The sequence below is a fragment of the Mauremys reevesii genome, linkage group 2 (genome assembly GCF_016161935.1).
Source record: "Mauremys reevesii isolate NIE-2019 linkage group 2, ASM1616193v1, whole genome shotgun sequence".
Classification (NCBI taxonomy): domain Eukaryota; kingdom Metazoa; phylum Chordata; order Testudines; family Geoemydidae; genus Mauremys; species Mauremys reevesii.
In genome coordinates, this window is record NC_052624.1 from 1,831,845 (window position 1) to 1,847,146 (window position 15,302).

Consider the following 15,302-nt stretch of genomic DNA (forward strand, 5'->3'; position numbering starts at 1 on the left):
AGCTGGGGAGCTCCAGCCTAGTAAAACCCCAGGCTGCAGGCCCCATGAAAGGCCTACAAAAGGTACTGGGGCTGCAGAGGGGCAGCCCCAAGATAGGACCTGCTGCCTTTCCCTCACCCCCCTTGCTGATGATGAGGGGTTTACAGGCTGCGTCAGCCCCAGGGAGCAGGGGCTACACAGTGACTGGCAGTAGCCACTGAGGCAAGGTGGGGATTGGGGGTTCCCCTGGGCAGGGAGACCCAGATAGTGGGTTACTGCCGGGGCAGGACCCTGATGTAGAGGGGCACCGGCCTGTAGAGGGCGCTCTGGGCTGGAAAGAGATAATTCTGGAGATGCCCAGCAGGAGGCGCTGCGCTGGTGAGTCACCACCCTGCGACAATGAGTTTCCCCTGGATAAGCTTTATACAGGGTAAAATGGATTTATTTGGGGTTTGGACCCCATTGGGAGTTGGGCATCTGAGTGTTAAAGACAGGAACACTTCCTAAGCTACTTTCAGTTAAGTCTGCAGCTTTGGGGCACGTGGTTCAGACCCCGGGGGTGTGTTGGAGCAGACTGGTGTGTCTGGCTCAGCAAGACAGGGTGCTGGAGTCCCAAGCTGGCAGGGCAGGGAAAGCAGGGGCAGAGGTAGTCTCAGCACATCAGTTGGCAGCCCCAAGGGGGTTTCTGTGATCCCACCTGTCACACCCTTCTCACGAGCAACTTCTCACTCGGGAGTGCAGTCGCTCCTAGCACTAGGGGCGGTGGAGGAGGTTCCACTGGAACACAGAGGCAAGGGTTTCTATTTCCTAATACCGAAAGCCAAGGGCAGCCTCAGGACTATCCTGGATGTGCTTGACCTCAACAAGTTTGTGAGGACACTCAGGTTCCGCGTTTATCAGAGCCACCTTCGAGAACCTGGGTCTGCTCCTGAACAAAGCAAAATCGACACTGTCCCCAGTCCAGAGGATAGAGTTCATAGAGGTGGTACTGGACTCAACTCAAGCCAGAGCATTCCTCCCGCAGGCGAGATTCCAGGCCCTCAACACCATGATCCAGGGACTCAGGCAGTTCCCCACCACCACTGCAAGAAATTGCCTGAAGCTTCTCGGGCACATGCAGCCAGGGCCGTCCTTAGCCATAGGCAGAACAGGCAGCCGCCTTGGGCACCACTAGGTCTGGGGGCACCGCTCTGCCGGGAGACCGGACAGATGGGAAGCAGTGGAGCATGTAAGAGCAGGCTGCTGGGTCCTAGAGAGAGCCGAATGCAGCACAGGCTGAGGGAGGGGATTGGCTGCTGGGGTCTCTGGGAAGGGAAGGGAAGGGGAGGGGTTGGGGAAGGAGCTCACCTGTGAGTGTGACTCTTTCCCCCCGGCTGAGGTGAGGTGAGGCAGGCTCTGCGGCTCTGGAACCAGTATCCTTGTCCCCCATAACATCCATTCTTCTCCCCCCCTGCCCCATGCAGGGGCGGCTCTAGGAATTTGGCTGCCCCAAGCAGTCATGCCTGCAGGAGGTGCACCGGAGCCGCGGGACCAGCGGACCTCCCGCAGGCATGACTGCGGAAGGTCCGCCGGACCCGCCTGCCGCCCTCCCGGCAAAATGCCACCCCAAGCGCGCGCTTGGAGCGCTGGGGTCTGGAGCCAGCTCTAGCCCCATGGAGCACCCCCCTCCTTTCTCCCTCCTCCCCAGGAGCATCCCTCTCTCTCTCCTCCCTCCCCTCCGTCAGGGCTGGGTTGGGTGAGGTGCTGGGGCGTAGGTGGGGGGAGGAGGCTGGCTGGCTGCCTGCTGAGGAATGAAAGTGAAAGTAACTCACTTCCTGGGCAGTGAGCCAGGATTGGAATGTCACACAGGGCTGGGCTGGGGTTAGCCAGATGTGTGAAAAATCAGGACAGGGGGTTGGGGTAGGGTGAGCAGATATCCCTATTTTATAGGGCCAGTCCCAATTGTGGGATCTTTTTCTTATATAGGCTCCTTTTACCCCACCCCCCACCCCCTGTCCTGATTTTTCACACTTGCTGTCTGGTCACTCTAGGTGGGGGTAATTGGTGCCTATATAAGACAAAGCCCCAAATATCGGGACTGGCCCTATAAAATCAGGACATCTGGATCTGGTCACCCTAGCTGGGGAGCGTGTCTCTCCCCCGGGCTGGCAGTGATCCATCTCATCCGGGGGGAGCTGCACAGGGCAGGATGAGCTGCTGTGGCTCCATGGGTGACCTGTCCCTGAGATCAGATGCTGGGCTAACTTCCCCATGGTCCGTAAGGCTGGTGGTGGTGCCCATTGGCGTGTGATTGGACCTGAGGGTTTGCTGCTGCTGTTGCCACTCTGCACCCCAAGAGGTGGATTTTGGGGTCTACTGCAGCTGTTGGACCAGCAGGCTGGGGGGTGAGCCAAGCATGAGAGCAGTGCTGTGTTGCCCTTGAGATTGTCATTTAACAACTTTGTTTGCCAAAAATTCTTGCTAACAATCCTGAATCCAATTTCAATATTTTTTTTTTTAAAAATCAATATCTTAGCCAAAAACAGAAAATTAAGTTGTTGACAATTATTAGTGACAGGTTTGGTTTGAGGCAGGGAGTTGACCAGTTTTCATCAGAGAAACCAAAAATGTTGACTGACTTTCCTATAGCCTGTTACTCCTGATAAGAGCCCTCCAACAACTGTAATATGCTCATCTCCTTACTAGTGTATAAAGCAGGGGTCGGCAACCTACGGCACACACGCCAAAGGTGGCAGGTGATGGTACGCAGCAGCAGGCTGAGCGGCTCAGCCCATCACTGCTCTGGGGTTCCGGCTGCTGCACTATTGCCAGCTGGGATACCGGCCGTCGGCCCCACTCAGCACCTGCTGCTGGCCTGGGGACCCCCAAGGAACCCCAGGCTGGCAGCGGGCTGAGCAGGGCGGCTGAACCACTCAACCTGCTGTCAGCCTGGGGTTCCATTCACTCAGCCGGCAGTGGGCTGAGTGGGCTGGAGGCGGGCTGAGTAGGGCCGGTGGGGGGTTGAGTGGCTCAGTCTGCTGCCAGTCTGGGGTGCTGGCAGCACTCAGCCGACTGCTACTCCGGGGTTCCGGCTGCCAGCCCCTTGCCAGTCAGGAGCCCACCCGCCGGCCCCACTCTGCCTCCTGCCAGCCTGGGTGAGCAGAATTCCAGGCTGGTAGCGGGCTGAGGGGGGTTGGCAACCGGGATCCTGGCTGGCAGGAGTTGGTGGTCAGAACCCCAGACCAGCAGCGGGCTGAGCAGGGCCTGGGATCCTTGTCTAGGGTTCCAGCCACCAGCCCCGCTCAGCCCGCTGCCGGTCTGGGGTTTCATTTACTCAGCTGGCAGTGGCCTGAGCAGGACCGGTGGCCAGGACCTCAGATAATACCAATAGTTTATTTATATAATATAGACATAGAGAGAGAGACCTTCTACAAACGTTAAAATGTATGACTGGCACGAGAAACCTTAAATTACAGTGAACTTGGCACACCGCTTCTGAAAGGTTGCCGACCCCTGGTATAGACTGACCATATGTTGTACTAAGATTCTCCTGCTTTTTTTTTTTTCCTGTGAGTCAGTATAGCTTTTGCCAGCCCAGAAGTTGGGCAGCCAATGTTTTACGTTTTCACAATGTTTTCTCCAACTTTCATAAAGTAAATACATAGTTAATATGAGTTTAAAAGGCCAGGGACACTTCCTTGTGAAGAATCTATACAGCAGATCACGCTAGAGCTGTGAAAATGTCAGTTTTTGATGGAACTTTAGAGGCAGTGATTTATCATGTATTTTATCATGTGAATGTGCTGCTATTACTAATGTCTTTCCAAACAAAAATAAGGCACAATAGGACTTCTGTAACATTTCTGTGCTACCTTAATCTAGATGAGATGATTCTGTGCTGACTTCATTTTGGTCACTTTGTGCTTTACCTAGCAGTAAAACTAGGGTTATATTTTCCCACTGTTTGGAAACCCAGCTTATTAAACTGATTTTGCAGCCAAAAAAGCCAGAAAGATTGCTTTTAATTAAAAACAAATCTTTGTTTCAATACCTCTTCATATAAATTTCCAATAAAATTTTGACCAATTAAAAAAATTATATTATTTGCATCATTCTGTCAAATCAGAATTTTTTCTATAGTGCTACTTCTTTAGTGCTAGTGCATCAGCATTACAGTGTGCTTCATTAAGTTAAACTGGTTTTAATAACGTGAATGTGGCAAGTTTTCCAATACTGTATGCTTATATTTGTGTTGCTAAGAGCAGATCAGGCACAGGGGCACCAGTTTAATAATCTCGCCTAGGGCACCATAAATCCTAAGGATGGCCCTGCACCTTGGTCCTTCTGAAAACCTCACTCCGTGCCAAGCCTGAACTCCCTTAACCCCCTGGCCCTTTGTTGCTGATCAGCAGTGGTGGTGGTGGTGCGGAGGTGTGTGTTTTATTTATTCAATGGTCTATTGAGGAGTCACACTTCAGGTTAATGAGAGGAGATCACACCCACTTCAAGCTGGGACCCAATTGGTCCCCCCAACAGGGACACATGGGAAATGCGAGGTGGGGCCTGAGGAATTAATACAGGGGGTCCCACTTCATTCTGCCCCACAGACCTGGCAGAACAGGAACCAAAGGCGGATAATGAACTGGGGAGAAGCTGCTTTCGAGGGGGCAGGTCACCTTCCCTGTAGGGCCTGGGCACGAGGAGACTATAACGACCCACAGCTGGACAGTCACTGAGCCCTCAGCAGGAGACGTCCGTGGGAGCCTGGAGGAGGAGAGTGTGTGAGACGGATGGGGGCTGAGTGGAGAGAATACAGCGAATAAATGCTCAGCTATAGTATCGCCAAACCCAAACGTCCAACAATCGTGAGTCAGGGCACCCAAAATCACAAGATTGGCTAGAAAATCATGAGCTATTCAAGCTAATAAATCTGTGGTTCTTTTTATTTGTCTTTGGGGCCAGGCTCCCAGGCTTTTCTCTGCAGCCATGAGGGCTTGAAACTTACTTGTTAAAAAATCAAAGCTGAGGTTTTCATGTACTCACTGGACTCCAGGAGCCGGGGCTTTCAGAACAAGCACCAAATATTGCTAGACTGGTGGTAAAATCACAAGAATTGGCAGAGTGGATCCATGTAACCGTACCACAGCAGTCGGCGAGGGGTGGAGCTGGGAGGTGACACCTTGCCCAGGTCCCTGGGGGCCAGAGGCCCATTCTCAGCGATCCCATAGGCCTCAGCACATCAAGCTGGGACTGTCTGAAAGCCAGCCCCTACTCACATAGCCAGTGCCCTGCCGCAGGAACGGGCAGGTGCGTCTACACTGCACAACACCCCCGCAAAAGCAAGTCTCAGAGCCTGGCTCGTCAGACTCGGCGTGGCGGGGCTGGCACTACAGCGACAAAGAGCCATGCAGACCTTCCCGCTGGGGCTCGGAGCCTGCAGGAGCAGGGGGGAGTTCAGAGCCCGAGCGGGGATGTCTACACAGCTGGCTCAGTGCAGCAGCACAGGCCTGACTGCAGACCCGGGCTCTGAGATTCAGAGCCGGGGGGGAGGGGGGTTGCAGCGCAGACAGCACCCCCCCATGCCCCCCGGGGTATGTCTGCACAGCCCCGTGAGCCCGGGCTCGTGGACTCGGTGTTTCGAAGCCTGGGCTTGAGCGTCCGCACTGACCCGGGTGGGGCTCGCCGCCCTGCTGCCGGGGCCGGATTGCAGGAGGCAGAGCTCCCGGCTCGGGCCAGCGGCTTGAGCTGCGTCCACACGGCAGCAGGGCAAGGCTCGGCCCCGGCTCAGCGGGACACGGGCTCCCCCCACCCCTGGCCTCTGCGCTGCGCCCCCGCGCCGGGTCTCGGCCGTGCCCGGAGCTGTCAATCAGGCGGGACTACATCTCCCACAATGCCTCGGGAGGCGGGGGGCTGGCTGGCTGCGGAGCATCTCGGCCCGGCCGGCCGGGCGCTACAATCCGCCCGCGGGCCGCCCGGCGCCCTGCTCAGCCTGGCCCCGATCCCTGCGCCCCGCCGCCCGGCCAGCCAAGGGGCCGGAGGCCAGGGGGATGGCCGCAGCGGGCTCTGCTCAGGTAGGGTGCTGGCCCCCGGGCGGCGCTGGGAGCGGGGGGCGCTGCCCGCCGGAGGAACCAGCCCCACGGCAGGATCCTGGGCTGGATGCTGGGGTGGGGGGTGACCAGGGAGCTCCCCCTGCAGCCGGGGCAGAGACAGGACCTGTAGCCCCACGGAGCCAGGCTGGCCCTGGACACACCAGGTTGCCGGGGGTCTCTGCTCTCCAGGGCCCAGAGGGGGCAGTGGGCAAACAGCCCGGGGGGCGGGGGTGTCTGCTTTGCCAGGGCCTAGACACAGGCCAGGAGCATGACTGCAGTGGGGCAGGGCTCTCCGCCGGGCCCAGGGGGACGTTGGGGTGACTGGGGGCTCTCTGCCCATATATAGCCCCGGGATGGGGGGCTCTCGCTTCTCACACCTCCCTATATATTGACAGGGGCGGCAGGGAAGGGGGCTCTCTGGGTAGCAGATAGGCCCGGGGTGGGAGGGTCTCTGCTCTGCCCCAGTGTGTGGCGGCTCTGTGCTCCCCAGTGTGGGTGTCTTGGGATGGCTTGAATACTAAGCTTTGCTCCCTAGCAGAGGCCCCCGGGCGACTGGGCTGCTGAAGGCGGCTCTGCCCGCAGGGAGCAGGGCACTGCAGGGTGGCACAGGAGCTCCTGCCTTGCCCTTGCCGGCCTGGCTCAGCAGAGCGTGCCCAGGGGGCTGGAACAATGTGTGTAGTGGGGCAGCTGAGAGCCACTGAACCAAGCTGTAAACCCTGCATGTGATGGAAACCACGTCCAGCCAGGGCCCGGGGGGCGGCAGGACCCCTAGATCCAGCACCTATGAGCGTGCAGCTCTTTGCTCCTATCTCTTGTCTCTGCTCTCCCCTGGCACCTGCATTCGCCGCTTTTCCAGGAGATGCTGCTTGGGAGACAGGGAAGATGGTTTAGGTGCAGGATTTTCTGCTCCTGAAACCTGGCCTCTGACCTGGTCACAAGTGAACTGAGTGAGGTGTCCCAGGCGGGCACCTGGCGGATGTTTGCCCTCGTTCTAAAACCACCTCCCGGGGACGTGGAAACAGACGTCTCTGGTCAGGAGAGGCCATACCAGTCGGGCTGCGCCACGTAGAATAAATTGCATCACTCCTGTCCCCATTATTCCTGGTGCTCCTTGCTAATCCCTTATGTTCACAAGAGTTAAAATTGCCTCTAAAAATAACAGCTGAGAAAGGCGGGGGCGGTTCGGCAGCCTGGTGAGGACAGGCTGCTTTCGGGAAGTCATTTTAAAATGTGACTCACTCTCCTAGAAGGACACCCGGGACCCATGAGACCTGCCAGCGAGGGCTGCTTGTGCAGCGTGACTGATTCCTGGCCAGGTGGTGCAGTGTCTGACAGCTCAGTGTCCAGATCGAGAGTCTGAGCTGGTTCTAGCTCATGTTGGGTTTTGCAGGCTGCTCCTTGAATTGTTCTCGGTGCTGTCAGAAAACCACTGAGCTGCTGGCCTGAAAAGAACCACGGCTTTTAACAGACAAGGCGTGTTTAAAACATACTGTCCTGCGTGACCAGGGCTCGCTCCTGCCGCTCTCCCCCGTATCGGGGGCTGCGAGGTTTGCAGCGCTGTGTGTGTCTGTCCTCACCACAGCGTGATCCCTTCGCCCCGCTTCTAGCTCTCCTTGCATTCCTGCTCTGTCCCTCGGTCAGCCCACACCTCCAGTGATTCAGGGTCGTTCCCCTTCCCCTACCCTTGTCCCTTTGACCTGGATCATCCCATAGCCTCCAACCCAGGAGGGTTGAACCCCAGCCCGGTGAGGTGCGCAATGCAGAGGGGCTATCGAGACTGACGTTACTGTGCAGGCTGACGCTTTCTCCATTCTTGTCTTAGCCCTTGGTTTGCAGGATTACGGGATGCGTTTCAGTCTCTCAACCCACCCCAGTCCCGCCCCCCCCCCCAAGACTGAAGGGCCCATCACGCATCAGGAGCTAGTTACTGACCCTGTGTCTTGCTGTACTTACTGCAGATTCAAAGCAGAGAGATTTACTGAAATAACCAGCAAGCAGTTTTGTTTTATCCTTCCCCAGCAGCCCCGCTGCGCTCCCCTCCTTGCGGTCAGTTCTCAGGTAACGCCGTTCCTGGCAGACGGGCCTGCTGGGGAGTGGGGAGCACACCGCGTGCACGAGGGCCAAGGGATTTTGCCCATATCTGGATCCTGCTGCAGTGCCCAGCGTGGCTCTGGCTATCCGTGCAGCCCAAGAGGTTGAGCCGGGCGGCTTGTGTTGCAGGTGGCGTTCGAGGACGTGGCGGTCTATTTCTCCCCGGAGGAGTGGGCGGCGTTAGCGGAATGGCAGCGGGAGCTGTACCGGGACGTGATGAGGGACAACTACGAGCTGGTCACCTCGCTGGGTGAGGATCCCTTTCGCCCTTCTCCCAGGAGCTGGGCCATTCTTATCTAGAGGCCTCAGTATGGAGTTAGGCATCTAGCTTCAGGCTCCTGAGCTTGAAAATTTGGCCCATATACGACCCTGTCGTTACAGATTCACAGCACGCCGTGAGCGCATGGTGCACTCCACGGACATACCGCGAGACACAGTCCCTGACGTTAGACAGGGTAAAACATGGGACAGTGGATGGGGTAAGGAGCCCTAGAGAGGAAAGATTCCTGCAGCAAGAAGACTGAGGAATGGCGCTAGAGACGGAGAGCTGGAGCCGGAGAGGTGTGCAGGGGCAGCGGGACAGAAGACACGAGTCAGAAGTGGGCCAGATAGATGGAGGGAGCAGTATGGACAGAGGAGTGTGAAAGGTGCATGCGCCGTGAATTTGGAGGAGCTAGAGCTGAGCGAGGGTAGGACCTGTGACGATGAGGATGGAGGAGCCTTCTTCCAGACTCTAATTACGTGAATGTAAACGTGCGACTTTCCTGTTCTCCGTCCCTGGAACAGGGTGGCCGGCTGTCAAACCAGAGATCATATGTAAAATTGAGCAAGAAGAGGAGCCATGTGTTGGAGACCCTCCGCCTCCCAGAGAGTGGGGGACCCCGCAGTCCTTCTGGCCAGGTGAGTAGTGGGGGGGAATCCCAAAGGATGGGGAGCTAGACCAGGGGTGGGCAAACGTTTTGGCCCAAGGGCCACATCGGGGTTGCGCAACTGTATGGAGGGCCGGGTAGGGAAGGCTGTGCCTCCCCAAACAGCCTGGCCCCCGCCGCCATCCGCCCCCTCCCACTTCCTGCCCCCCGACTGCCCCCCTCAGAACCCCCAACCCATCCAACCCCCCTTGCCTCTTGTCCCCTGACTGCCCCTCCAGGGACCCCTGCCCCTATCCAACCCCTGCCTCCTGTCCCCTGACTGCCCCAACCCCTATCCACACCCCTGCCCCTGACAGCCCCCGGGACTCCCACCCCTATCCAACCTCCCTCTGCTCCTCGTCCCTGGCCACCCCTCCCGGGACCCCTGCCCCTAACATCCCCCCAGGGATCCCACCCCCTTATCCAGCCCCTCCTTCTCCCTGTCCCCTGACTGCCCTCCCGACCCCGATCCACATCCCTGCCCCCTGACAGCCCCCCGGGACTCCCACTCCCAACCCTCCCTGTTCCCCATCCCCTGTCCACCCCCCCAGAACCTCCACCCTATCCAACCGTTCCCTCCTCCCTGACTGCCCCCCAGAACCCCCGCTCCCTTACCCAACCCCCCTGCTCCCCACTCCCTTACCAGCAGCAGGAGCTCACAGCCACGACACCCAACCAGAGCCAGCTGCGCTCCCCACGCTGCCCAGTGGGAGTGGTGGGCCAGAGCGCAGCCTGCACGGCAGTGTGGCTGTGGGGAAGGGGGACAGCGAGGGAGGGGCCGGGGACTAGGTTCCCCAACCGGGAGCTCAGGGGCCGGGCAGGACGGTCCCGGGGCCGGATGTGGCCCCTGGGCCGTAGTTTGCCCACAGCTGAGCTAGACAGAGAAGAGTTGGACATTCGAAGGGTGGCCTAATGGACAGGGCATTGGACTGAGAGTGACATTCCTTAAAGGCAATGAGGGGCTCCTACCACGTTGAAGCCTGCGCGTGTCGGAAGAGCGTCCCTAGCTCTGTTCGTGTGTAGCCAGAATTCCTCCATGGCTGGAGCCAGTCGTGACTTCCCAACAGGACTTGTTAACTCATAGCCTGAGTCCCTCCCGCTCCTGTACCGAGAAAGTTACTGGCTTATAATGCCACTCCAGAGTTCGCGTTCCTGTCAGCTCACGTTCTGCACTGGGGAGGGTGGGGTCAGAACCTAGGCTGAATAAAATAGAAACATGGCTGGCAGGAATCCCCAGTTTATAATCCTCTGCAGGCTGGGCGTAGTGGCCAAAACGTGCTTTCTTAGGCCAGAATAGCTCTGTTGAAGTCACTGGGCTGCACCGGTACGACTGACAGCAGAATCTGTCTCTCGGCGGGGGTTATATTTCAGGTCGCCGTCATGGGAGCCAGACCTGTTTAGGTGAACGCAGCTGGCTTCCACTGGCTAGTTCTTGGGCGGTAGAAACTTGGATGTGATGGGAATGTCTCTGTAATTTGTGGGAAGAGAGGGGATTTCCCAATAGCAGAACTTCTCACAGGGAACCTATTGGGATTCCCTCTGGAATGGGGGGTCTTGTTGAATGGGCAGATTTTTTTCCATCCTCAGCACCTGAAATACCATCTGGACTCTTCCCTCTGTCTTCTTTCCACTAGATGATGGAATCAGGATTAAAAAGGAGGAGCAGGAGGAAGACACAGAGACCTCGGAATCGCCCAGTGCGTTCTCGGGAAAGTTGGAGGAAGGGAGCAGCCCACCGCAGTGTGTGAAGAAGAGCGGCCTGGCTCGAAGCAAATCCCGCCGGAAGCTGCAAAACCAGGTGGCGACTGCTCAGGACAAACCCCCGCGGGCTCCTCCCCAAAAAGCCTCGCTAAAGAAGATTCCCCCGACGTGTCCAGAGTGCGACAAAAGCTTCAAGAGTAACACGGCCCTGACCATCCACGAAAGGAGTCACACGGGGGAGCGGCCCTTTAAATGCCCTGAGTGCGGGAAGGGTTTCCCATCCAAGGGGGACCTGAAGAGACATCAGAAAACCCATGTGGGAAAGAAGGATGCTGCCCCCGAGAGAGGGAGGAGCCTTCCTGAGAAGCTGCAGCTCCTCAGGCACCAGAGAAGCCCTCAGGCACCCAAGAGGCCGTACACGTGCGCTCAGTGCGGGAAGAGCTTTAACAAGAGCAGAGACCTCAAAAAGCACCAGCGCACCCACACGGCGGAGAGGCCGTTCCTGTGCCTGCAGTGCGGGAGCAGCTTCCGGCTCAAGCAGATCCTCGTGTCCCACCAGAAAGTGCACAGGGGAGTGAAGCCGTTCCAGTGCTCAGACTGCGGGAAGAACTTCAGCCAGAAGCACCATCTCTTGAGCCACCAGCGTACCCACACCGGGGAGAAGCCCTTCTCCTGTGCTCAGTGTGGACACAGGTTCAGCCAGAAGCACCATCTGATCAGCCACCAGCGCATCCACACAGGGGAGCGGCCTTTTGCCTGCCCCGAGTGCGGGAAGAGCTTCAAGGACAAGAAAACTCTCATCATCCATGAGCGGATCCACACAGGCGAGAGGCCCTACAGGTGCAACGAGTGCGGGAAGACCTGCAGCCAGAAGCAGCACCTGAAAAGCCACCAGAGGGTGCACAGGGGCAAGGAGCCCCGTGGCAAAGGGGAGGAAGGCCTGGAGGATGACGTGGGTTTCTGCCGCCAGAAGGTCCTGGCAGAGGAGAAGCCGTATCAATGTGCAGAATGCGAGAAACGGTTCCGGGACGAGCGGATAATGCTGGCACACCAGAGAACTCACACTGAGCAGGCGCTGCCGAAGAGCACCAGGACAGGTGCCAGTCGGAGCCCACAGGCCCTGGTCCAGCAAACGCCCTTCACTGGTACCCTGCAGTGCAGGGCAAACGTTAGCCAGAAGCCACCTCTTAGAGCCCGCCAGGGAACCCCGGCTGGAAAGAGACCTTTTGTGTGCAATGAGTGTGGGAAGAGGTTCATGCAGCGCAAACGCCTTGTGCTACATCAGAGGAGCCACACATGAGAGAGAACCATTTCTGTGGGTGGAACGTGGCAAACACTATGTCTGGGAGCTGGGAGCTGACAAGATGCAGGAGTGAAAGACCGTGAGCTCTAGATTAGGAGAGAACGTGTCTTCAGAGGCCAACAGAAAAGCCTCCTTGGAAGCTACCTTCCAACCTGGGTGTGCAAAAGTGACGTTTGTGACACACACACTCAACTCTCCAGGCCCATCCTTGGTGTGGGACCTTGCGTAAAAACAGCTGACGTGTCAGTCTCCTCTCCAGAGTACGAATTTTCTACAAGCAACTCGATTGGTCTCCTAAATGTATAACATTGTCTGGCTGCCTAGTAAATACACTAAAATATCTTAACCAAAATATAAATAAGTGCCCCATTGCGTATGCTAGCTTTCTAATTACAGTAGAACTGTGCTGCTTTGCACAAGTGTCTGTGAAAACTGCTGAATCTTGCAAATGAGACGCTCAGCGTATAATCAAAGAGCAGGGCTGCTGCCTTGTAATGGACATTGTTCATTTATTCGGGCACAGCGTTTCGGTTTGTTTATGCTATAGTCTATTAGGAAGTGTTCTGCGGTGTACTTTGTGGAAGTGAGGAAGTCTGAGTAATATGCAAACTCACTACACCACTCAATCAGATCTTGGCAGAAAATTGTGGCCAAGCTGTCTTTCTTTCATTTGTTTAGTGACGTAATTAGCAATGGTCTGCTGTGTCTGCTTTGATTTTATCCTTCCTGTATGTCTCCTGTATAAATCAGACCATTTTAAATTAGCAAGTATTAGCACTAAGATGCTATTCGTAGTCACATGCACGTCCCTATGGAATGATGCAGCATGCTGGATAAAATCCATGATAATACACACACAAAAGGGGGGTAGATTTTTCTCTCTAATCAATACGTTAAAAGCCTCTAAAAATGGCAGATACTCTCTGAGGCGCATGCCAACCCTGGGCAATCCTGCACTTCTCCTTCCACCTGGCACACTGCTCCTGCCCATCCATATCTCTCTTGTGCCCTGAACTCAAGTGTCTGGTGTGTCCATTTCCTGTCCTTATTTCTCCTGCCAGTTTCCTATCACCATGCAGCAGTGGATTCTCTATGCTGCTCAAGAGTTGGATCCCTTGTGGGATAATCCAGTCCCACTGATTTGACTTGAATAGGAGTCAGATTGGGCCCGGTGGGTGTGGGCGTGAGATCCTAGGGTGACCACCATCTCCCTGTGACCTGTGGAGGTGCCACCCAAGGCTGGACTGACAGCTGATGTCACTGCCTCTCCAGTGTTTGCTACAAGAGAGTTAATCTGCAGATTTTACCCATAGAGCCCATCACCTCGACCAGTGATACTCAGACTGCAGCTCGCAAGCCACAAGTGGCTCTTTACTGGGTCTCCTGTGGCTCTTTGCAGCACGTGATATTAAAACGCCGTATGATTGAATTATTAACCAATCAGGATGCTTTTACATTGTAATTAACCAATTCAGTTATCAGCTTGCTCTAAGTTAGTAACTTATTTGCTGTGAGAATAATTACATATAAAACCAAGTATTTCCCCTGTCGGTCACGCTGCTGGGGCTTTTGGGGGCACGTTGATCATTAATTTTGGCTCCTGAACCACTAAGTTCTGAGGATCACTGGCCTAGACACTTCAGTCCGTCTGCTGCAGGTGTTTCTGATGTGCAGGATTTGTGGTGGCTTCTTGCCTGGGCCCTTGCGGGTTTGATAATCAGCTGGTTGCTGTAAGGAGATGTAGGTACAAAATGCAGGTTGGGTGAAGCTTTTGTAAAACCCGACAGGAATAAACCCTCTTCCCTGTTGCTTTTTAATTTAAATGAACCAGTCTGGGGGGTTTAATCAATCCCCTGCAGTGCTGCGCGGCACTGTGGTACATGAGGACAGGAAGTGAAATGGACCACAAGCAGGAAAGCTTCTAGCAAAGCAAGCCGTCTGGTTCCTCTTCCCAAGCAGAGTGAAGTGCAAAATGTGACCTGAAACCAGCCTCATTCATGAGGAGCCATAGGGGATGGTTTCATTTTTTCTGCGTTAATACTGGAGCAGAGTTTTATGTATTTATTATGTTGACAGTTTCCCTTTAATAAGTCATGTGGCATATTCTCACTGGAGACTAGTCTGTCCAGCAAAAGGCCAGCCAACAAACACAAGTCAACACAAAAATCTCAGTGCAGAGCAATGCCGGTGGGGGGCTTAGCCAGGCTGGAGGGGGCCTATCCGAAAAGGGACCGAGTCGGGGAATGCGCTGTATTGGGTGGGGCGCTGGGAACGGTGTCACACTGTAACGGCTGTACGGGGTCCTGACTTTGCTTTCTTCTTCCTTCGAAAGAACAATTAAAATTATATCAACTAAAAGTAAGTGTGTCGGGGGGGCCTCACCAGCCGTTCTCTCCAGGGCCACCCGGGAAGGGCCAGGAGGTGGCTGGCGGTAGCGCAGATCCCAGTCTCTGCCCCACAGCTGAGGGGCAGGAGCCAGTGAGAGGTCATAAATGGGAGACAGGCTGCATTGCAGGAGTCCAGGTCTGCTTCCCTGTACACCGGGCATGGAGGCCAGTCCGGAAGAGTGCAGACGGTGGCCAGGCCCAGCACCGCCGAACAGATAAACTAGCCCAGTGGTTCTCACCCAGGAGTCCAGGGGGCCCGAGCAGGTTTCAGGGGGGCCACCGAGCAGGGCCAGCATTAGACTCGCTGGGCCCAGGGCAGAAAGCCAAAGGCCCCCCGCATAGGGCTGAAGCCCAGGCCCCTGAGCCCCCCCAGCCCCCCTGAGCAATGTAGCTTCGTGGGGGCCCTGTGGCATGGAGCCCAGGGCAGTCGCCTGGCTTGCTGCCCCATAACGCTCACCCTGGCTTTTATATGCAGAAAACCAGGTGGGCCGTGGAGATTTTATAGCGGGGTGGGGGCATCTCAGAAAGAAAAACGCAGAGACCCCCTGCGCTGGGTGGAGAGTCTCTGGCCCCCATCAGCCAGACCCCGCCAAGGAAAGCCGTGTGGTTAACCAGACGTGCTGAGCGCCAGCGTTCAATCACACAGCTTTCTACTGCACCCCTCGGACGCTGGCTGCGTGGGTCCCGGCCAGGGGCCAGTGGGAATCGGTGAAGAGCCGGCTGGCTGCATGATGCTGATTCGTTCTATTTCCAGCTTCTAAATTGCAGCTACAGCAACATCAAATAATTCCCCGGTGTAACTTTTCCATAAAGCAAACTGCTCTTGTCATAACTAGTTTAGCCTGATATCCAGCCTGGGCCGTGG

General features: G+C 56.2%; 1 protein-coding gene across 1 annotated transcript; it reads left to right on the forward strand.

Moving 5' to 3' along the window:
* The first annotated feature begins 5,886 nt into the window (after positions 1-5,886).
* LOC120397117 (zinc finger protein 135-like) lies at positions 5,887-14,268 on the forward strand. Its single transcript, XM_039522637.1, has 4 exons — positions 5,887-6,029; positions 8,268-8,388; positions 8,925-9,038; positions 10,681-14,268. Exons 1-4 carry the CDS (start codon positions 6,006-6,008, stop codon positions 12,045-12,047), a joined length of 1,626 nt encoding a protein of 541 aa, XP_039378571.1. The 5' UTR covers positions 5,887-6,005; the 3' UTR covers positions 12,048-14,268.
* The last annotated feature ends 1,034 nt before the right edge of the window (positions 14,269-15,302 follow it).

What these genes read in the sequence shown, in the direction of transcription:
- LOC120397117 (XM_039522637.1), top strand. Translation starts at nt 6,006, where the DNA reads ATGGCCGCAGCGGGCTCTGCTCAG. An exon ending in CGAGCTGGTCACCTCGCTGG is followed by an intron (nt 8,389 to 8,924) that starts GTGAGGATCCCT and finishes TCCCTGGAACAG; the next exon opens with GGTGGCCGGCTGTCAAACCA. An exon ending in CCCGCAGTCCTTCTGGCCAG is followed by an intron (nt 9,039 to 10,680) that starts GTGAGTAGTGGG and finishes TCTTTCCACTAG; the next exon opens with ATGATGGAATCAGGATTAAA.